The sequence below is a fragment of the Strix uralensis genome, chromosome 8, assembly GCF_047716275.1.
Source record: "Strix uralensis isolate ZFMK-TIS-50842 chromosome 8, bStrUra1, whole genome shotgun sequence".
Lineage (NCBI taxonomy): Eukaryota > Metazoa > Chordata > Aves > Strigiformes > Strigidae > Strix > Strix uralensis.
This window is the reverse complement of record NC_133979.1, coordinates 3,929,027-3,944,042: the sequence shown is the minus strand read 5'-3', so window position 1 is coordinate 3,944,042 and position 15,016 is coordinate 3,929,027. Positions and strand designations below refer to the sequence as shown.

The window sequence follows — 15,016 nt, the reverse complement described above, 5'->3', positions numbered from 1 at the left end:
AAAGGGCTGAACCAATTTGAATCCTTTGGGTAGCGGATTTTTGTATCTCTTGGAATTAAAAAAACACAGTCGCATGATGTTTACTTTAAGAATATTTTATTATAACAAATAAAATCTGTGCTGTGGGATTTCTTAAGGAAGCCTTTGATGACAATTTGAATTAAGTCAAAATTAACGTTTGCTACTGCAAAGGAATAAATAGAAAATGTTCCAGAAATGAATCAGTAAGCAGGAATCAAAGGCTGTAAACTGTTTTAAAAACAAACATTTAGAAGTGAATCAAATACTTGTTTGTAATATCAAGGAACAAATATGGGAATACACAGATTCCCCACATTCTAGGCTATCACACGATAGCAGTAAATCATTTATGGGCTTGTGAGAACAAAGAAAGTTGATTTAAAATGAAACCATTTTGATACCGCTTTAGGGTCTCGCAGCCTCACGGTGAAGTTTCGCGTTCTTATTTCCTACGACGAGGAAAGTAATCGGGAATTTCAGCGTCCAAAAAAAGTTAGCCAGGGAGTTGTGGAGATCTTTGTTTGCATCTACCTTGGTACAAAGCCGCCCCAGCAGACAGAGTGTTGCCTGATAAACAGATGTAATACACAAAGTCTGCTTACAATACCGAGCAACAGACTGTGGGCACATGTTTTGGTCTCATTCAAACTCATCAGCATAGTCTAGCTAGCTGTTTTGTTGCTAGTCTACTTACGGGGTAGCTTAGTAGCGTCTTACTGGTGAAGTAACAAGGAGGGTTTTTGCCACAAAAGTTTTGTGGCAAGGGCTCATGGGAAAATCATTTGCATACATCTTGTTACAAAGGCTGACTACTTCCTGGCTTAGACAAAGTGTTGCCTGATAAACAGACTTAACACACAAATGTCTGTCTGGAATAAACAACAGCAAGCTTTGATTTACATTTCCATTATCAAAGATAATCTCTTTCCCAGTGTACAGGAATTAAGAGTCCTCGCCTTATAAAAAAAACCAGGCTGGCACCGCAGGGATTTTACCACTGCAGAACCTTATTCGAGAGCTGCAGGGATGGGGTGTACTGTACAGGGGGGTATAAAATAAAACTGGAAATCTGGTACGGATATGTACATGTGTGATGGTGAGGTGTATGATAATGAAGCACTTTGAACTCCCTATAAAAGTTGACTTGAAAGCGATGGCTGGAGTTAAACGGAGAGCCAGGCCTTCCTTAAAAGAAATAGTAGTAGCCACCAAAATAGCCATAAATAATAATTGTAGCATATATGGAGCAATCCCTATGTGTTTATATTATAATGTATAATGAAGGGAAAGTGAGTGTAAAAAAGCCTTAGTCCTGGTGCTGGTTTCTGTTTGTAAATCCCTTAAGCTCACCACGTAAGACTGTATATAAAGGAGCATGATTTAGATTTTTTTTTTTTAACGTATATAAATCTTTGGTAGAATCCATGCCCAAAATTATAGATGAAAAATTTATTGCATGAACACAACCCAGCCATATAAATTTTTTATTACAAATAGGACTCTGAAACTTGAATAAAATATGTCAGTTTATTATACAATATTTCCCCCCCTAAAACATGATATGAATGGAAAATTTAACTTGTGCACTTCTGCGGTGCTTCTGCGAGGTGCTGGGCTGGCAGTGGAGGAGAGGGAGCCCGCTTTATTTAGCTGCAGAGCAGGCTCAGCATGGGCAGTGGCAGCACAGCCTTGCTCATCTGGCATTGCCGGTAATTTTTTTTCTCCACTATGCGGGGTTCACCTTTACTGTTCAGAGGATAGATGCATCTCCACCTGAGTTAGCATGCTGGCTGTTAGCGAGGGCCTGGTTTCTGGTGGGGGCTGGCTCTACATAGGTAAAAAATAATCTTGACACCCATTAATTCGGTTTGCGCAGACCAGCAGACAATAAGGCCGGTGCCTGTAGGTCACTGCCACCCAAGGTTGGATTCAGCACGCCCTGGAAAACACGGCGTGTCGAGAAAGTGTGAGTGCCCAAGAAAGCATCCTGTTTCTCCAAAGTCAGGTAGCCATGAAGTGGTTTAGCACTGGGAAGTGCCATGACACTCAAAGCGGGCTTTTTTGGTGGAGGAGCGTAACAACTCTTCACCGTCTGTGTCACGGTCTACGAAAAAGAACAACATTGTCAGTCTGTTGACATTGGTCCTGTCCACGGGCCAGACTTTCCTGGGAAGGTTTTATTCTTTCCAAACAATGGAGCGTTCCCTTCCAGCGCCGCGAGCCCTGCTTCCACGCAGCCGTCGTGCAGCCTGGCTGGAGCTGCGCTCCTGCTGCAGCTGAAAAGGAAAATTGCGTATTGAAAAGTCCAGAGCTTCCGTCCTGGAGCTGAAGGTCCCTGCCTGCTTATGGTTTGAGATCAGGCAGACCAGGGTCTCGGGCGTAACTACCTCAGTCACGCTGGGGTAGCATATGCTTAAGAAACAGATCCAAAGAGGAACACAAAATACAGACGTAGTAGGAAACGCTACTTTGGAAAAACTAGCTTGTTTTGTTGGGCTTTTTTTTTGCTTTATCCCTTAGTCATAGTTGATTCTTGGAAGTAGAGAGTAAAATAGGTTTGACATGCTTTTTATCCTGTTTCCCCATGATTACAGTTGATACCAGATCCCCTTCAGCTTCTCTTGTCCAGTAACCTTGACTCCAGTGTACATACTCAGGCTAACTCCGGCTGGTTCAGGGTTAAAAATTCCAACGACTAACTTTTCTTTAACTAAAAAAGGCCCCAAATAAAACCCATTGTGCTATTCAAGGTTAAGCTTCCTTAAATATAAAACTAGATTCCTTGGTGATTTTTTTTTTTTTTTAAATCAGCAATCTTAATAGTGGTTCCTCACTATAATATTTCCAACTCCATCTGAAATCATTTAAATCCTCCCCTTAATAACATGCACTTTATTGTAATATACAGATTCTTTGGCTTCCTACCAGCCTTAGCTTAAGGCACCAATGAAACTCGTTGCCGCAGGGGGCCGTGGCTTCAAGAGGGGCTCGCATCTACTGTATATTTTGTTTTGTATGTTTTCCAATGGCTCTAATTATTGCAGGTGGTAGAATTTAACTGGCAGTGTTGTTGCTAAAGAAAATAGGCATAAAGTGTATACTGTTTTGCAGAGTGGCTATCAAATATATAGAAAAGAGAAAATCAAATGAATTGTTAAACTGCTCTATAGTAAGTGATTTTATTGATTTAATGCAAATGCTTATGAAAACGATCTTCCATTTATATCAATTATGTATGGGCAAAAATTAATTTATTCCTCCGGTCACCTGTTTGGCTAACTGACTCAGCAGGACAGACATTCCCCCTTCCGTTGTAGCCGAGCCCACAAAACACAAAACATTCAGAAAACTGGAATTTTAAAGTTTCCATGTGCAAAACAACAAAAAAGCCCCGACAGGAGTTACTGCCAACTGCTGAAAAAGAAGAGAGCGAGTGGTGGAGGCTGAGCAAGACTCTCTCGTCCTAGGCAAGACTGTAAAATACAACGGCTCTGATTTTGCCAATCCCTTAACCATGTGGCGGCACATTTATATGTACCGGATCATCTGCGGCATCTGAATAAAATCAGGGAAGCAAAATTCTGCATATAAACATTTTGGCTAAGTGCCTTAACTCAGTCTTCTTATCTGGGGTTTCCACAAGATGCCACCTTGCATAACAATGCTGAGCATACGCTTGCCCAGTACATGTTTTCGGTAGCCTCCCGTGATCTCTACCGCCGTATAGATTGGTTTTAATTCTACCTCATCCTGCATTTTATTGCCCCGTGCCTCTCCATGAAGAATAGTGCTTAAAGCCTTTGTTGTCTTTTTTAGCAATTAATATTTAATTTCAGCAGAAGGGGTGGGTTGCAGGAAAACAGAATTAGGAGAAATGTTATCGCAGTAGCCAGAGTAATAAAAGAAGAAAGTTAAGATTCAGTATGCAAACAAATGTCCTACGACCAGTAGAGTCTCTCTTGTGCCACTAGCTTTGGTGTTGGATAAACAGCACTCAACACAAACAAAAGTACTTTGTTTCTCAAAATCCAGGAGCAGCTCGGGCTCTGCGTGCTGCCCACCGGCTGCAGGGCTGTGCTGGGGAGCGAAGGTGCCAGCCTGGGGCTGAGAGCGCCGAGCCCAGCAACTGCGGCTGCCACTGAGCCCTCATCCCTCTCGCTGCTTCCCTGGATTGTTTCAAATTTTGAAAGGAAAAGATGCTTTGAGTCCCATATTTCTGCAGTAACTTTTTCAAAATATAAATTTTTGTGGGATTCTGACCTTACTTTAAACATAAAGCCCAAACGCTGATTGAACCATGGCTTGCTGGAGGAAAAGAAAAACCTGAAAAATAAGCAAAAGCCTAATGCCTGCCCTGTAAAATGAAATCTGTTGAATGGTGACTTTGAATGTTAACTAAATATTTTACATTCCTAATATTTTACCTTTGTTTCTACCTTTGCGGTATTGGAAACGTGAAACTTCTTGCCAAAATCTAGTGTCCAGAATATAACAGCACTGTGCATATTACCCGCTAGTCTATCTGCTGTCTCTGATTTGAGTTTCAGTTAAAGATAACTCAGAAGATCAATATTTAAAACAAAATTGCAGAAGTGAGAATAATTTTTTTCACTGAGCTTCACTGGAGAAATTATTAAAAATAATAAATACAAAAGAGAGGAAATGGATTCTGAACACAGTGGGAAACATACCGCTTTTTAGGAGAATTTCATTGATTTTAAATAGAAGTATCGGGACTGAAGCTTTCTCTGCTAAATATTCTGAATGTTTATATTCTGAAATTTATCAAAATTTGTTTTGTGAGCACTTTTTTTTACTTGCAGTTTTTAATTTATACAAGATTGTCCTCTAAGCTTCTGAATGATACCTAATGCATACAGTCAGCAGGTAAAAAAAAATTTGAATATTTAAAATAGGCATTTTCTTTATAGTGCTCTGCGGTAATTAAAATCTTCATTTGCTTAAAAGCAAGGAACCTTTTTAAAGCAATAAATTAGCATTGCTTGACCCAAGGTCACTAGTAGTACTGCTTCTTCCAGCGCTATTAATACCTCAAAGAAAAAGAAAGGGTGGTGTTATCACTCTGTTGCAACAGAAGTAAGATTTTCAATTTAATCACAGTTAAGTGTCATGACCTTTTGATCTTGCATTGACTTCTCACTGAAATGTGGTCAAATTTCAGACAGCTAATTCTAAACTCTGCAAAGTCAAGGTGGAGTCAGAAAATAGGTTTGGCACGATTGGGGGTGTTTTTGATGCAGTAGCAAGTGGTTTCATTTCCTAAGTTTTGTTTCACAGCAAAAACTTTTTTCATGGGATCAATAAATTACAGAACAATTTCTGAGGGGGGAAAAAAAGAAATCTTTTTTCTATTTGTATTAATTGCGAAAACAGTAATTTGAGGTTTTTTTTTTTTTAAATATTTTTCCACACAGGTAAAGGGACTTTTTTTCCCAATTCATAGTGATAGAAATAATTAAGAAGGAAAATACTGTTTGACTAAAGCTTCTGCTAAGAATAATTTTTGAACCAAAGAGAAATCATCTTCACATAAAGTAGAGTTAATAATGTGTAAAAAATGCAAAACACTCATATTTACACATATCCTTTTATAGGTCATTTTATTATTTTAGGCAAATAAATTGTGTTCGTTGGAGAGTGTTAGCTGGGAGTTTGTAGGACCCATTATTTGCACAAGTTCTAAAGCAGTTCATCCAGTATCTGGTCTCATTTATACCACTGCAAATCAGGGGCAATGCAGTACATTTCAGTGATCTCGTAGTACTGTAACCACTGCGAAAGTATGACAAAATCAGCTCTTCTATCAGTTTTGCAGATTTCGTTCCAGAAATGTGTAGACAACAATCTCCACGACTTTGTAGTGTTGCTTAGTTACCTTTATATGCCTGCTTGAAAATATGTTTTGAGACTTTACTATGTGTTGGATTAAGGCTCTGGTTTGTATACAACATAGAGGCTGCATTATAAAAAACATGTAGGAGAGTAGTTTAAATATGCCTTCTCTAAAAAGAAGGATTCTCAAAGCTTAATTTATGCTAACACACACACCAGGCACTCTGTGTAGTGCCGTAAACAAGATTCCCTTTTTTTTTCGAGCAAAAATATTACCTAGGCACAGGACTTTTGCATTATCATGTCCTAGTGCAACACTCCTGTCCTTAGTTTGTACTCTCAGCCTTTTGAGGAAGTCTGGCGCCTCTGATCTATTTTCCACAGCAGACCCTGTAATTTTTGGCTGTATTTTATGTTTTTCAGATTCAAGTCAATCTGAAAGTCCCAGCCAGCCAAGTGAAGCTGATATTAAGGACCAGCCAGAAAATGGTAAGTTCTTACCTGCTGCTCCTGCTTTGGGATATTAAAACAGCCCATATTTATAAAGATTTTTTTCCTATGTCTAATATAAAAAGATTCTTCGGAATAATTGACATGGGATAGCTACAGATAGGTTGTGTACTCTCCTCCTAGTTAAAATGCTACCGTTTCACTAATCTAAGGTAGCATTTGTTTCTCCAGTCCTGGAGAGAGACATTTTTTTCTTTTAGAAATAATTTTAATTAGGGAGATGCCATTAAAGAGCCTGCTGTATGCAACCCTTATCCTTATTCCTCCGTAGCAAAGGCTTTCAATCCCTGGGCCGTGAGTCATGACCCCCTAGGGGTGTGTGCTTCATCGCTTTCATTTTTATCTATGTGCTTTTAACTTCATTTTGTTTATTGATGCTCTCACATGACACACTGAGGTACCTAACTTTCGGTATGTGGCCAGCCATCATTTTAGAGTGCAGGATCTCAGATAGTCCCACGAAACAAAATGGTTGCTTTGAAATATGTTTCTGCAGACCCGTTCTCTACTGCAAAAATCTGCTAAACAAAACTGAGCAGCAACACTCCCAAACGTTGCAGTTTCAGGGCAGGACTGCACACCTATAAACATACCAGCTGCTCAGGCAGGTACCCGCTGCGGGACTGATACAGGTGCTACTGGAGTTGTCTGTATTTTTATATCGGCGTGCTTTAAAGGTTGTAGATACTACGGTTAAGCAGGTCAGGGAGGCTCAACTAGACCTTGTTGCTCCTTCTTCTCTGTATGTTCACAATACCATTGTTTCAGGTGGCAGCGGCTTGAGCTTATTTGGAAGTAGCAGCAGGACTGTGACTTTTGGGAACACTAATATTCTTTGAACTGGGACAGTTTTAAAGTGGAAGCGATAGCTTCTACTGAACCAATGGCTTGCTTTATAAAGCAGCCTGAAAAAAAAAATCATTCAATAATAGTGAATTTCTGTAGGGACTGTATGTGAAAGGATAAGTATGTGTGTAAGGGAACAGCTTCTCTTCCTTTTTATGTTTAAGTAAGGTAGACCTCAACAATTTTTGTTGGCCCATCGGCAACTGAGTTTTGTTTTACTACTTATATTTAGGACTTAGAAATAATGTCTCCCAAAGCGAGTGTTTATTATTAATAGTTTTGCTTGACTTTTTTTACCCATAACCAGATTTTTTTTGTAAGACCTAAATGTAGATGGGGGATCCACTGTACTGGGGTCAACTGTGCATACATGGAAAAGAATTTGCATGAAGGGTTTATGTCTCTAAAACCTGTCACGAGTTTTGGGATATGTAAATCCATCTCATGTAGAAATACTGTATCTATAATAATACAACTGTGATTACCCTTTCACAGAGCAACTAACTGCTTTTGCCTCAAATCCCTACAGCTTTGTATGTGTTCAGTGCGTATTTTGGGGACTTTATTAGGACTGAACAAGCTGCAAAGTGGGAGTGATGTTGAAGGGCTGCATTCACATCCGGACTGCATTTGTACCAGGGTATAAATTGCAGATAGAATTAAGGGAAGAAGAAGAGGTTTAGGTACATGAAAAACTTTAAAATGCCAGTATGTATCATAGGACATAAAACATAGGGCTCATTGGGCTGGTAAGATTTTGGCTTTTGGAGTTCCTGTATTTTCCTCCCATTGAAATACGAAAGGTTTCATATTTTGATAGATTTTGTGCTGCTCATCTCTAAACATACCATCTTAAAACATTTCTGTTGTTTCTGAAAGACAGTGCCTAATTTCCCTTATCAATCCTGTTCACAGAAATTCTAATTTGTAGCCAAAGGATTGCGAGGTTAAGAGAAGAACTGACTAAACTGTGATTTTTGTTCTGCCAATTCTGCTATTTTTTTTGTGGGGAATATGTTGCCTATGTTTATTAAATCACATTTTAATTTAGAATGTATTAGGCACCAAGCATGTTATTATTTCTTGTTTAGATAATACTCTTTCGCAGCTATTAAACCACAGTTCTTCTTACCCTGCAGTTTCTCAGTCTTAAGGAAGCCTGTTACTCAACAACTGCCCCATAAAACAGCAATGTCAGTGTTTAATAATGTAAAATCTGTAAGAGCCTAGTGAAATGAAATATCTCTGATTTGGAACCTGACTCTTCCTTTTAAAACAAGCTTTTAGTGAATTCTTGGAACTTTACTGGTGACCTGCAAAAGGTACTTTTTTTTTAATAAACAGGAAAAGGATTTTTCTTTTTCTCAGTTTTACTAAAGGGTATTTTTCCCCACCACAGCAGAAGCCTCCTAACTGATTACGCACCTTTCGCAGTGCCTGTGTGGGAGATTTTCATTACAAATGCATCTAACACAGTCTGTTGGCCCTAAAGGGGTTGCTCCCCCTGGGCAGACGCTGAGCTCATTCTCAGCACACACAGCCCCCAGCTTGCAGTGTACCCAGTGTGTAGATCAACACAGATCTGCAGCTCTTATCTACTGAACGTGAGGATGAAAGCAAAACTGCAGGCTTTAGAAAATGAAAAACTGCACGCACAGAAACGGACACAATAAATCATATTAACTGCGTTGTTCTACACTTGCTGTAGACCCACTTCCACAGGGCCTGATCCAAATCCCTCCGGAGTTGATGAGAGTCTCGTAATTGATTTTACTGAGAGTGGGAATGAGCCCACACAGAGAGGAATTTATTTTTTAAATAAAAAAAAAATAGTATTGTGAATAATCTCATTCCCACTGACGGTAACAGCGGAATGACCAGATTGAGGGCAGATTTGGAATCATTTTGCATGTGTTTCTGGAAGGCACAAAGAAGTGTATCGATTAAGTACTACCTTTTACATGCATGCATTCCTTCATTTAAAAAAAATAAATCTTTAAAGGCCTTGTGAGGGTTATACAGCCTCTCTACTTGCCTGTTAATATCCTTTCTGTTCCACTCCATAAATTCTAGAGCTATTTATTATACACATATATTTTGCATACCTTGAGTAATGTAGGTTCAAAAGGGTCAACTATACAGCCCTGAAAAAGAAGGCCTCCTACTACAGATTTTAATTTATCATTCTAAATTGTATGTGTTATTTTGGAAAGCCTGTATGTCTAACCTTCATTAAAGTGAATTTCAAGGCAAAAAAAGCTTTTCTTTATTAGAGCCACTCCTTTTTACTAGTGGGCTTTACAGTTGCATTTTCTGGAGCAGAATCATCACAGACAGAGAAGATGGTGACATCTTCTGCTCTCGGTGGCTTGAACACCAACTCTAGCCTTTTCTTCAGCCTTCATTAAGCCAGAATGGTTTTCAAGCAGCCACTCACTACTGCAAAAATTTACAGAAAATTAAGTATTTAATTTTTTTTCTAGAGAGAGAGAGAGATACAGCATGACGGTCATGAAAAGCAAACATGCAGGCGAGACAGGGCTCATTCGTGCATGCGTGGTCCAAGGTCCAGATGTCTTGTCCTGGAACCAGGGGTAAAGCTAACGTGTAACTGAATGGTGTGCATGGTGCTGCTGTCTCTCAGGTCTGTTAGCATGGGAAATTGCTGCTCGGGGAGAGGAAGAAAACCCAGAATTTGTCTGTTTGTTATGTGGGTGAGGAAATTTGCAGGAGGGATGATGAAAGAGACCAGCAACTTCATTTGAAAGGCAGGAGCATGTTCCGATGTCCTGATATTTCGCTCAAATGAGTTTTTTTTTCTGACCAGCTGGGTGGAACACCCGTGTGGAAAATTCCCCACTTTTGTAGTTGCCTAATGGTATGTAAAAGCTTCATTTCAGTTGGCACCGCAAAGTGATTTTGCAATTCACCCAATCAAAAAAAAAGGTTATTGATTTTAAAAGCTTGTTTAATGCACTGGTTTGGTGTTGTATTTTATAAACAAACTAGTTTTCAGTGAACTGAGGATGACAAAATGGCTAGTCTGATGTAGTGAAGTGACTGCATGCCTGGGGATCAGGAACAACTGAATTCCCAGCTCAGCACTGCCGTGGACTCTCTCTAGGGCTTTTATTCTCTCTTTCAGTCGTGGAAACGGCTATCGGATAGATTTTCTTTTTGTAAGTAGGATTATTTTAAACTTTTGTAGGAAAACTTTTCAGTCTTTTTGTCTGCAAAGTGGGGATATTTGTGATTCTAGCTTTCAGAGATTCACTGAATATTAAAAGTCAAATCCTGCCCTGCTCCAGCAGGAGTTTAACTCTGGAGAAAGGCAAAGAGGGTGTAGCACAAACTAGTTAATAATTGTGGTACAGCGTTGTGTTACTGCTGTCAGTAAATGGATGTCAGACATCCACCAGGCGATGTTTGTGTTTGATGTGGTAGTACTAGAGAATTAATAACTGCAGCATAAAGGTACACACACAGTGTACTGTGTAAAGCAGAAGAATGCTGTGTCATTTTCTACAGACAACTGATGTCTCTCGAGCATGTGGTATTGTGATTTGATAACTCAAAGTTGGTAGCACTTTAATTGTAGATTAGCAAATTCTTTTTAAAGAAGTTGGTAAATTCTCCCATTTCAAGTGAGCAAGACAGCATTCATTATTACAGCTGATTACAAATGTGTGCCAAATTCATTGCTCAAACAATTTCTGTAGAGGGAGAGGCATTTATCTAAAAAATAAAAATGTTTAATGCCAAAACCAAATGCTTTTTAGTTTTAATGTATTCTTGCTGCTTTGAGCTGCAAGTACCTTAACAGCACTGCAGGAAATGAAAGGCACATTGTTCTTTGTAACATTAAAAAAAAAAGAAAAAACAATGATGTACCGTAACTCACAGAACTCGTTTTTCAACCCTGCAGTAATTACACTGGACTTGTAAATATCATCTGTGAATTCTTTGCTTAAGTAGGGCTGGACTTGAGTTTTAAATCTTAAAAAAATGTTTAAGTATATGCTTACTTTTCCATGCCTAAAAACATAAAGGAAGAAATTCTGGTCCTCAAGCTGTGGGGGGAGAGAGAAGGCAATAGTGGGAACACATGCAAAAAGTTTCCTTTGCTTCTCTAGGCAAGGCTGGTCATGGCAGGCGTAACACAGCTTTGGCTGCAAGGAAGGAGGGGATTATGTGGGCGCTCTCAGCTGTGACTAAACTTGATGCCAACACTTACTCACCGAGGAGGTGCTGCAAGTGCAGCGGGAGTTGAGGTGTCTGGAGGGTCAGCCGTCCTCGGGTAGGCCCCTTAATTCCCACCTGAGGAGTGCACGGGCATGTGCAGTTTCTCTGAACACACAATGCTGAAACTGGTACTGTTAGAAAGAAAGTACATCGTCTCAGATGACTAACATTCCTGAAACACCATATTTGCAGCAGATAACCAAGCCTTGCAGAGAAAGTTTTCAATCAGTTACAGTTGCAAACAGGGTAATACAGTAATGGCAGCTTTTATTAGTGTTCTTGTTCATGGGATCATTTGCATCAGAATCTTATAAATGCAAGAAGACTCTCCTCTCTTGTTTACAGAGCAACACTGAGGAGTTATCACAGCCTGAGGGACTAATCTAAAATTAACTTTGCTTCAGAAAAAGCTTTAAAAAAAAAGCCCTTAGCATTTTCAATAAGGAATCTCATAGCTGGCGCTGAAGTCAAAGCTCCTGGTGATGTCAGCTTGTTTGCACCTTTGTAACTTGCCAGGACCAAATTCTGATCGGATTTGCACCCTTATGGATCGCATTGTCTGCTGGGAACAGCAATGGGGAACTTTGTCCAGGCTTGAAAGCTCTGGCCAAGCAGGGGAGCTCCGGTGGGGCTGGTCTCTTCTGCCCTCCTGCAGGCTGGACAGAATCGGCTGTTGACTCTCACAGGACCCATCAGCTGATTGATGAAGGTCTGATGAGGTCCAACCTGTGTTTCATCACCCCCTAGGAGAGAGAGTGCATGTAGGCAGTTCTGAGAGCCAGCATCTCCCAAGGAAACAAAAGCAGATATGTCTGGTTATAAATTTAACTTATGTGGGATTTAGTCTTGCATTTTTTTTATCTTGTTTCATTACAGATAGATTCAAACTAGAAATTCAGTATTTTCATCATAACAGTCTAGAACTGAAACTTTGCAGCATCCAGCTGTATTTCCCAGCCAGTTTCATGACTGTCATGAAGAAGCATCTGAATAATTAGGAAAGAAAACACCATTTTCCCCTATTACCATATTTTCATTGAGTTTCACGCTCAAAGTCAAATGATTTTGTGGTCCAGATTGTGAGGCACAGTTACACCATTTCCAGGATTTAGCAGGTCCTCTGCTAGGCTCAGAATTTAGCCTGCTTATCAGTAGCTGGCACTCTCTTGAGGAGACCCTGTGATGGCAACAGCGAAGGGTGTTGACTGTCAATAGGGCGAGATACGCAGTCGTCAATCAGGGTCACTTCTGCAGCCTCTGCTGGGGCTGAGTGGAGAGCCTTTCTCATCAGTGACCCGCAGTGTTTGAGACTTGAGAATTGACAGAGGACTTCAGTTTTCACTGCTGCTAACCATTAACCTTCACAAGCAAAGCATTCCCACAAAAAATTCATCCAAGGCAAGTATGACAGGAAATATTCAAAGCATGAAATGAATGCTTATAGCATGACAAAGCAGTGCTTGAAAGACATGAAACGTTCATTACGCTTGGAGTGGCTGAATGCTGCAAAGGAAAGGAGAAATAAAAATGTGGCTAGAGTATATATTTTTATTTCTCTGTATGTGTGTACAGGAAAAAGTCAATGAACCTTTCCAGTGGATAAGGTGCATAAATACAGCTGTGATTATTCTAAGACATTTCAAAATATATTTTTATTCTGTTGCTCCATTCCATTCCTTTCCGCGTGTATTTATCCGCAAGATAACAGCAAGGGCTGTCTAGAGGGCAGCTTGGAAATGGGCTGGCCAGGAGCCCCCTGCTTCGAAGCTCCCATGCCTCGGTGAGGTGAGTTTCCCTCACTTGCTCTGCAGGGCCAAGGCTTTTCTTTGCCCCACAGCAGTGCCAGGTTGCTGCCTGCTGCCCCCTCCTCTGCCACAGGATGCTGCCCCCATGCCCTTTTACCCGTGTCCCACCTTTGCATGTTGAGAGGTGCCTCAGTGCTAACTTTAGCCAGTCCTCCTGGGGTCCTGGGAAGGGCGGCTGGAGCTGTGAATAATCTCCAATTTTCACTACAACCATTTCTTTTTTCATACATCTTCTTGAGAGACTTGCTGTTTAATTAACAGCTGAGAGTTGTGTTGCGTCAGGGTAATCACTACTGCCTGAGTAGACCGCAGGCCGAAGGATGCTTTTGAACACCACGCTTGCCCACCAAGAAGCTGGGCACTTAGGGAAAGAAGTTTATTTGTGGTATGGGCATCATTTTAATTTTCTGTCCAGTACAGAGGGGAGTTTATTAGTCGGAAGTGAATGTGATGCCAAGGCCTAACTTGCAAAACAAAACCCCAAACCTATCTATTTGTCTTTCGATGTAAGAATTTCCTAATGCCTGTAATGTAAGACAAAGGGAAAATTTTACTTGCAGGAAAATTGCCTTCCACAATAACCAAGAAAAAAAACACGAAACGCCCACACCAGAGCAGCATGATCCAAAATGTGAACTTTTTACGCCTCCCCAACCTTCTAGGTTAGGCTTCCAACCAAGTGATCTTTTATTATCAACATGATATACCCTTGACATAATTTGGTGCAGTAAAGCTTCTTCTGCTGAACTCGTGATTTCATTTACTGGATCTGATGAAAGTTCTGTGAACCACAGTAAAATGTGATAATTAGTAGTTTAATTCTTTTAGGGTGTGCGTATTAATTGAAAAGGCTTGAACTATAAATACAGGGCCTGTGGATAAAAGCATACTCTGAAATCAGTCGCTTATCCAAAGTATTCATTACTTCACATCTATTTAGGTAGTGTCTCTTTACAGCAGTGCCAGTCGGCTGTTGAAGTGAGTGGGAGCCCTCCACTCAGAGATCGCAGCAGCGAAAGCCAGGCTGACTCGCCGCTGCTCTCACGCGATCGGAAGCACTCCCTGGCCAAAATTTTGCCCTCTGTGGTCAAACCACTGGAAGTTCAAAATGTGTGTGGGGAGCTGTGCTCTGCAGAGGAGCTGGCGAAGCGCTGGCTCTCTCACCGTGCAAGCTACAGGAGACAGAAAGGGGCTGAAGGTGGTGTTTGCCGGCCGGCCGGCCGCAGCATCCTCCTCTCCCGCTCGAGGTGGAGGTGGCAGCGGTGCGGTGGCAGGCTGCCCATCTCTGGCAGCCGAGGGGACACAGCTTTCTGCTGCTCAACAAGTCCACCCAGAGCATCAGAGGTCCCCCACGATTCGAGTCCCAGCCAGCCTGGCACTTTATGATAAACTGTATTTTTCCTCCTACTTATACACTTATCCGTCACTGTATTTGGGACCACCAGCACCTAAAACTCTGCTGCTTCAGCCAGAGCTTGGTTCATTCGGCCGTGAATGTCAGAGTGCAGCACGGGGCCACCGCCGAGAGCTGCGATAAGGGATCGTGCTTTCTCGCTCGCGCTCATGTGTTCTTTTGTTCTGACTTCCTGACCGATGCAGGAGGTATTCTGTTGACTCTAGGCCTTTCCAAATATATATATATACACTACAAAAATGTATGCTGTTATTTCACACCTTCCTCTGGTTTCTCTGTGTGGTGTAGTGCCTGGATGAATCATACCTGGTTTTACAGGTACAAG

At 40.9% G+C, this 15,016-nt stretch overlaps 1 protein-coding gene across 13 annotated transcripts in view; it reads left to right on the top strand.

Moving 5' to 3' along the window:
- NFIA (nuclear factor I A) overlaps positions 1–15,016 on the top strand; it is a 253,802-nt gene that overhangs the window by 130,276 nt on the left and 108,510 nt on the right. For 12 of the 13 annotated variants that reach the window (XM_074875896.1, XM_074875897.1, XM_074875898.1 and 9 more), the window contains exon 3: positions 6,298–6,363. The exons of the other annotated variant lie outside the window; for it this stretch is intronic. In XM_074875896.1, the coding sequence (XP_074731997.1) occupies positions 6,298–6,363 (66 nt within the window). The remainder of the gene's footprint in view (positions 1–6,297; positions 6,364–15,016) is intronic. 13 annotated transcript variants of the gene reach the window in all.